This window comes from Emiliania huxleyi (assembly GCF_000372725.1).
Source record: "Emiliania huxleyi CCMP1516 unplaced genomic scaffold EMIHUscaffold_1033, whole genome shotgun sequence".
Taxonomy (NCBI): domain Eukaryota; phylum Haptophyta; order Isochrysidales; family Noelaerhabdaceae; genus Emiliania; species Emiliania huxleyi.
The window spans coordinates 1,023-9,094 of NW_005202217.1; the positions used below are offsets into that span (position 1 = coordinate 1,023).

Sequence of the window (8,072 nt, forward strand, 5' to 3'; positions counted from 1 at the left end):
ACGACGGCCCGTCTGGGCTGGCTGCGGGCGGGCAGGCGGGCGGCAGCGCGGCCGCTGGAGGCGCGCGCGGCCTCGGCGCCGAGGGCAGCGAGGGCGCTTGCGAGAGCTCCGGCGGGGAGGGAGCGGCAGCAGCAGCAGCAGCGGCTTCCTCCCGCAGTGGCGCTGGTGCGAGCGCTGCTGCTGAGGGCAGCGAGGGGGCGGTGGCTGGCAGCGAGGGCTGCAGTGGCACACGCACCCCAGAGGCGGAGAGCGGCGCCTGCGAGGCGCAGGCCGCGGAGGCGGGTCAGGCTGCTCAGCAGCCCGACCCAGAGGGCGGCGCTGGGACGAGCGCTGCCATGGAGGTTGAGGAGGAGCAGGGCGGCTGCTCTTGCTCGTCGAATGGTCCTGGACGTGCCCCATATTGGGGGCCCGCCGGCATTACCCCGCCCGAGACGCCGGTCTCGGACGCTGCTGGCGCGCCCCACCCTTTCATTCTTTCAGATGAGGCCACGCGTTCTGAGGCGGGCGACCCTCGCCGCCGCCTCCGCCGCCGCCGTCGCTGCCTCTGCCGCTGCCGCCACCCTCGCCACCGCTGCCCGGGCTTCCCCTCGAGTGCGGCGCCGTGGCGGCGATCACGTCTTGCTCGTCCAGCTCGTTCGACCTCGGCCCCGACACCGCCCAGTACGGCTGCCAGAACGCCTACGATGGCCAGACGGCAGCGTACCGCTCGCGGGCCGACAGCGGCAAGGCGTGGGCGTCTGACGGCGAGGGCATCGGCTCGTGGATTGAGCTCGGCTTCGACCGGCCCACCGTCGTCAACACGATGCAATACTACAACCGTGACGCGCACGGCGTCGAGGCGAACAAGGACGTCACGCTCCGCTTCAGCGACGGGTCGACGCAGAGCGTGTCCGGGATTAGCCAGGACGAGTCGTCCACCCACACCTTTGCCGACGTGAGCACGACCAGCGTCATGCTCACCGTCACCGCCGTGTGGGGCACCGCCAACAACGGCGCGGAGGAGATCACCTTCAGCTACGTCTGCAAGCCGCCGCCCTCGGCGCCGCCTCCGCCGCGGCTTCCCCTCGAGTGCGGCGCCGTGGCGGCGATCACGTCCTGCTCGTCCAGCTCGTTCGACCTCGGCCCCGACACCGCCCAGTACGGCTGCCAGAACGCCTACGATGGCCAGACGGCAGCGTACCGCTCGCAGGCCGACAGCGGCAAGGCGTGGGCGTCTGACGGCGAGGGCGTCGGCTCGTGGATTGAGCTCGGCTTCGACCGGCCCACCGTCGTCAACACGATGCAATACTACAACCGCGACGCGCACGGCGTCGAGGCGAACAAGGACGTCACGCTCCGCTTCAGCGACGGGTCGACGCAGAGCGTGTCCGGGATTAGCCAGGACGAGTCGTCCACCCACACCTTTGCCGACGTGAGCACGACAAGCGTCATGGTCACCGTCACCGCCGTGTGGGGCACCGCCAACAACGGCGCGGAGGAGATCACCTTCAGCTACGTGTGCAAGCCGCCGCCCTCGCCGCCGCCTCCGCCGCCGCCGTCGCTGCCTCTGCCGCTGCCGCCACCCTCGCCACCGCTGCCCGGGCTTCCCCTCGAGTGCGGCGCCGTGGCGGCGATCACGTCTTGCTCGTCCAGCTCGTTCGACCTCGGCCCTGACACCGCCCAGTACGGCTGCCAGAACGCCTACGATGGCCAGACGGCAGCGTACCGCTCGCGGGCCGACAGCGGCAAGGCGTGGGCGTCTGACGGCGAGGGCGTCGGCTCGTGGATTGAGCTCGGCTTCGACCGGCCCACCGTCGTCAACACGATGCAGTACTACAACCGCGACGCGCACGGCGTCGAGGCGAACAAGGACGTCACGCTCCGCTTCAGCGACGGGTCGACGCAGAGCGTGTCCGGGATTAGCCAGGACGAGTCGTCCACCCACACCTTTGCCGACGTGAGCACGACCAGCGTCATGGTCACCGTCACCGCCGTGTGGGGCACCGCCAACAACGGCGCGGAGGAGATCACCTTCAGCTACGTGTGCAAGCCGCCGCCCTCGCCGCCGCCTCCGCCGCGGCTTCCCCTCGAGTGCGGCGCCGTGGCGGCGATCACGTCCTGCTCGTCCAGCTCGTTCGACCTCGGCCCCGACACCGCCCAGTACGGCTGCCAGAACGCCTACGATGGCCAGACGGCAGCGTACCGCTCGCATGCCGACAGCGGCAAGGCGTGGGCGTCTGACGGCGAGGGCGTCGGCTCGTGGATTGAGCTCGGCTTCGACCGGCCCACCGTCGTCAACACGATGCAGTACTACAACCGCGACGCGCACGGCGTCGAGGCGAACAAGGACGTCACGCTCCGCTTCAGCGACGGGTCGACGCAGAGCGTGTCCGGGATTAGCCAGGACGAGTCGTCCACCCACACCTTTGCCGACGCGAGCACGACCAGCGTCATGGTCACCGTCACCGCCGTGTGGGGCACCGCCAACAACGGCGCGGAGGAGATCACCTTCAGCTACGTGTGCAAGCCGCCGCCCTCGCCGCCGCCTCCGCCGCGGCTTCCCCTCGAGTGCGGCGCCGTGGCGGCGATCACGTCCTGCTCGTCCAGCTCGTTCGACTACGGCCCCGACACCGCCCAGTACGGCTGCCAGAACGCCTACGATGGCCAGACGGCAGCGTACCGCTCGCAGGCCGACAGCGGCAAGGCGTGGGCGTCTGACGGCGAGGGCGTCGGCTCGTGGATTGAGCTCGGCTTCGACCGGCCCACCGTCGTCAACACGATGCAGTACTACAACCGCCGTGTGTACTTGTTACGTGAAACCCGCTGGGACCCGGACGCCAGCACACACGGCTAGATTTCATGGCGGGCCGCCTAGGCCCTGGGATCGGAGGTAGAGTCGGCGGTGGTGCCGCGCGCGGCGCGGGCTTCGCTGTCGGGGGCGTTTAGGGCGGGGTCGGGGAAGGGGGGGGGGGGGGGGGGGCCTCCGGATTGGCGGAGCACACGAGGGATTTAATCTCCGCCTCGCCAAGGATATGCTCACCGCCAATTTAATTGCAATTTCCTTTGGGTTCTGCTTGAGATACCACGCCGCCATAGTGAGAACGTCGTGAGGAAGCCAACCGTTTGCATGAGCCGAGGCTGGAGGGGCGGCTGAGGGAGGCGGAGGCGGAGGCGGAGGCGAGCCGTGCGGAGAGGGCGGCGGTCGAGGCGAGAGCGAGCCAGGTGCGGCGCGAGGCGGACGCGGCGGTGGCGCAGGAGAGCGGCGGCTGGCGCGAGGAGCGGGCGTATGTGTGCGCACGCTGATGATCCGGTACATGGAGCTCGAGTCGGAGCACGAGGCGCTCTTCCCCGCCAGCACCCCCGGCCACGGTGCTGCACACACGCAAATTCATCAGTACCTCCGAACTCGCAATCAACTAGGCGCTCTTCCCCGCCATCGCCACGGTGCTGCATTTGACGCGTGACGAGGTTGCGAAGATCCGCGCCGCGCAGGAGGCGCACGCGTCGGCTACCTCTGTGTGGGGGCGCACGGTGCGCGTCGGCTCCTCTCTCTGGGGCGCGGCGAGCGAGGATGCGACGGAGGTGTCGAAACACCGCACGCAGCAGGGCGGCTCGTGACGCCGGACGGGAGTGATAGTCATAGAAGCGATATTGAGTGTCGAGCTCGAGGAAGCAGGAAGCTAGGGAGTGACCGCCGCGCGCCGCCCCCCCCTGTATCTGGCTATCTAGATAGTGCTAGAGCCTGCTGGCAGCGATCTCTGGCGCGCCACGCTCTCGCGTGTGGGCATTCCTTTTTGGTAAAAACATGCAGCAATAGCCAGCCCCACCTGCCTGTGCCACCATGCTGGTATGCACCAAACGACGGAGAGCCTGCGGCTCTACGGTTTAACACACTGGCTCTCCGCACTCCGGGGCGGTGAACCTCTCGGCACAGATCGCGGCCGTCGCTGCCGCGTCCACCCTCGGGCTCGACAAAGCCGTGACGCCGAACCGAATCCTCTCCTCGTTGAGCTCCGCGAGAAGCCTGAGCATCCCCTCCTTGTCCAACTGCGCGGGCTTCTCACTGCCCCGGCGCCCACATCTCGACCTTCTTGGGCAGCAGCTGGAGCTGCTCGTCGCCGTGGCCCAGCTTGCCAAAGCCTCCACCGCCCCAGCTCAAGACGGCGCCGTCGGTGGTGGCAGCGAGGCTGTAGAATGATCCAGCCGACACGGCGACGACGCGCTGCCCAGCGAAGGCCTCGACCTGCTTGGGCAGAGGCTGGCGCTGCTCGTCGCCGTGGCCCAACTGGCCTTCGCCCCCACCGCCCCAGCTCCAGACGGCGCCGTCGGCGGTGCGGGCGAGGCTGTGGTCGCCTCCAGCCGACACAGTGACGACGCGTTGGCCAGCAAAGGCCTCGACCTTCTTGGGCAGCAGCTGGTCCTGCTCGTCGCCGTGGCCTAGCTGGCCATCTTCGCCAATGCCCCAGCTCCAGACAGCGCCATCGTTGGTGAGGGCGAGGCTGTGCGCCAATCCCGCCGACACAGCGACGACACGCTGCCCAGCAAAGGCCTCGATCTTCTTCGGCAGATTCTGTTCCTGCTCGTCGCCGTGGCCCAACCGGCCGTAGAGACCATAGCCCCAGCTCCAGACGCTGCCGTCGGCGGTGAGGGCGAGGCTGTGGTTGACTCCAGCCGACACGGCGACGACGCGCTGGCCAGCGAAGGCCTCGACCTTCCTCGGCAATGACTGGCGCTGCTCGTCGCCGTGGCCCAACTGGCCAAGGGCTCCAACGCCCCAGCTCCAGACGGCTCCGTCGGCGGTGAGGGCGAGGCTGTGCAGACCTCCAGCTGCCACGGCGATGGCGCGCTGGCCAGCCAAGGCCTCGACCTTCTTCGGCTGCCACTGGGCCTGATCGTCGCCGTGGCCCAACCGGCCTTGCCCCCCTACGCCCCAGCTCCAGACGGTGCCGTCGGCGGCGAGGGAGAGGTTGTGCTCCCCTCCCGCCGACACACTCACGGCGCGCTCGCCTCCCAGCGGGGAAGGGAGGCGAGTCGGCGTGTTGAGCCGCGTCACTTCATCGCCGTGCCCGAGCAGCCCTGCGCGATCCGTGGCGTCGCCGCATGCCGAGAGCCGCCCCTCGCCGTCGATGAAGAGGCTGTGCCATATGCCTGCCGCCGCCCTCGCCGGCGGGTTGGACTCGCACATCAGCGCAGCGAAGCACAGCCACCGCACAGCGCAGCTCTCGTCCTCTGGCTGCGCCGGCAGCTCGAAGCCGCGCTCTTGCGCCCACAAGCGGATGCCCTCCAGCGCAAGCGAGGCGTGGAAGAGCAGCGAGACGGCCGCGACGCGAGCGATGTCGACGGGGTCGCAGCGAGAGACAACGCGCACGAGGAGGTCCGTGGGAAGGTCGAGGAGGCGGAAGGGCGGCGTGCGCGGCGAGGGCGCGGCGGTGGCGGCGGTGGCGAGGCGGCGCGAGCGGCGTCGCGGTGGGGTGGACATCGCGAGAAAAGCGGACCACACCCCTCTCCTTGAAATCCCTGTGTGGTGGCGGCGTGCCGTCTTGCGTTTTTCTTTTTTTGCCTGTCGGGGGTTGTGTTGTCTACATATGCTGGCCTGCTTGGGCGCCAGCCTCGGCCTCGCCCCCGCCCATCTTCGCGGCCCGGCTGCGCGTCTCGCCTTGGGACGCGCGACCCGCGCCTTCAGCGGCCCGCGCCAGGCCGTGATTGAGGAGAGGCTCGCGAGCGCGTTTGCGCCGCTGCACGTCGTGGTCGAAAACACGTCGCATGGCGCGCGCAAAATGCTCTCTCCCACTGCCTCTGCCGCCCGCGCTGTCCGTGCGCCACCGCACACGCCGCCGCGTTGACGCGCGCGCACCCAGCGCCTCCCTCTCCTCCCGACTGATCCGCAGGCCGCAAGGAGGACGAGTCGCACTTCAAGGTTGTGGTCGTGTCGGAGGCGTTTGAGGGAAAGCGGCTGGTCGGGAGACACCGCGCGGTTAACGCCGCCGTCTGCGAGCCCGACGGCTCCCTCGGCTTCCACTCCCTGGAGATTGGTGCGCGCAGTAGCCTCCGACCTGCTTCGACCGCCCGCACACGACACCCGAGTGACGCGCACCTCGCCAAGGCTCAGCATCGAGCGCCCGCACACGCGCCTCTCGGCCGAGCGCCCTCCGAGCGCGCGCACGCCTCTCGCAGCGCGAGGCGCCGCGTCTCGCAGCGAGGCGCCCTCCTGCCTCACGCCCGCAGGTGCCGCAAAGACGCCCGCAGAGTGGGAGCTGGACAGCGCCGTGCATCCGTCGCCAAAGTGCGCGGGCGGAGATGGCCGAGGCATGAGCCGGTGAGGCCGGACGCCGAGGCCGTACTCCCCGTGTTTTGCTTTGGTGGAGCCTGGCTCGTGCAGTGTTACTGGCTGGTGGGTCCATCCACCATCCTGCGTCAAGACTCAAGCGTCAAGTGTCATCCGAGTCATGTCCACAATCTACTGTCCGTGTTTGACCCCCGCAGCAGAGGCGTTCACTAGGGATCCAGGCTCCGACAGTCGACTGTCGTGTAAAAACAGTGTCGAACGAAAGAGAGAGTCTGGATTGTGTGGAGAGAGAGCGCAGACGGCGCTCTCCGGGACGCCGAGGCGCGTGCAGACGTCGTGAAGTAAGGTTACGACACCGGACACGCCAGGACACACGGCGCACAGCACACGTTGTTTTATTCGTCACACATGTGCATGTAGACTGAATGCACCCTCTCACTACGGCTACTCACAACACCTCGCTGCACATACGACCTCTCAACGCTTCCCACCCACGCCGCACGCGCACGACTGGGCCTTGCACTTTGAATGCCGTGGGGCTCCTGTCGTCAGACGTGGAGACGCGAGGGTTGCCCCCCCTTGCCCCACCACCTCGTGTGTGTGGAGAAGTTTACCTTACCTTACCTCAACTTCCCAACACCGGGAAACGGGGCTACGTCAGCGTTATACGGATCGGATCCGAGAGGAATCCATCCACACCATCACCGGTGCGCGACAGTATGGGCACTGGGGCATCTTAGCAGAGCAAGGGCCACACGCGCACTGGTGGCCGCACGGCACTGCGAGGTGGTTCTTCGGCCGCGTGAAGCACACTATGCACGTAGTCTCGCCGCCGAGAGACGACTCGGGCACTGCCGGTCGGCCCGTGTCGAAGCGCGCGTCGGCCAGCGAGACGACTGCAACCGGCGGCGGCGTCTCCCTCATTGGCGTCTCCGTCGGAGCAGGCTGGGCGTCGGAGGCCGCGGCGACTGCACCAGCCGGCGCGGCAAACGGCGCCTGCTCCTCAGCCGCCCGCGCCGCCTCGCCCGTCAGCCTCGTGCTCTCCTCGAGCGCCACAGCAAGCTCCACCTCCACAGCTGCCGTCGCCGCCGCTGCCGCCGCCTCCGCCGTAGACGCCTCCTCCGCCGGCGCCTGCAGCTCGCACTCCTGCGACGAAGGCCCCGCCTCGCCGCTGCTGCCCGCCTTCTTCTTCTTCTTCTTTCTGGCCTTCTTGCTCTCCTGGGCAGCCTTCTCCGCCTCCTCCTCTGCCAGCAGCGCTCCGCAATGCCTCCGAGAGTGCTCCATGAGCACCTCGACACACTCCGTGTTGCCCAGCGCCTTGGCCTTATCGAGTGCTTTCCTGCCCTTCGCATCGGTCAAGTGCGGGTCGGCACCCTCGAGCAGCAGTCGATCCATGACCATCGGATGGCCGTGGTAGGCCGCATTCATCAGAGCAGTGAAGCTGCACTCCCCCTCAGTGACCCTCATGTAGTTGACCTCCGCGCGGTGCCGCAGCAGCGTGTCGACTACGGACATGTGTCCGCCGCCGGCGGCGAGCACGAGTGGGGAATCTCCTACCCTGTAAGTGGGGTTGACCCTCGCACCATGCCGCAACAGCAATTCGACCACAGGTAGGTTGCCTTGGGAGGCGGCGTCCATCAACACAGTGGTGCCGTGGCTGCTCGACTCCACGTCAGCGCCGCCCTGCAGCAGCATGGCAGCCAGCCGCTGGTTGCAACCCATGGTGACGGCGGCCACTAATGCAGCGCTGCGCTGGATCAGCGTTGACGGCGCACCATGACGGCGGATCGCGCCGCGCTGGATCAGC

At 68.4% G+C, this 8,072-nt stretch overlaps 2 protein-coding genes across 2 annotated transcripts in view; one reads left to right on the forward strand and one right to left on the reverse strand.

The window, feature by feature from the left end:
* Positions 1-3,108: 3,108 nt before the first annotated feature.
* EMIHUDRAFT_460338 (hypothetical protein) lies at positions 3,109-3,790 on the forward strand. Its single transcript, XM_005793002.1, is given in 3 exon segments — positions 3,109-3,317; positions 3,400-3,642; positions 3,662-3,790. 2 exon segments carry the CDS (start codon positions 3,282-3,284, stop codon positions 3,595-3,597), a joined length of 234 nt encoding a protein of 77 aa, XP_005793059.1. The 5' UTR covers positions 3,109-3,281; the 3' UTR covers positions 3,598-3,642; positions 3,662-3,790.
* Positions 3,791-6,928: 3,138 nt separating this feature from the next.
* The window catches only part of EMIHUDRAFT_121874 (hypothetical protein), a gene marked incomplete at both ends in the record, with an annotated part of 2,227 nt that continues 1,083 nt past the window's right edge, over positions 6,929-8,072 (reverse strand). The window contains one exon of the mRNA XM_005793003.1: positions 6,929-7,483. Coding sequence (XP_005793060.1) covers positions 6,929-7,483 — 555 coding nt within the window. The remainder of the gene's footprint in view (positions 7,484-8,072) is intronic.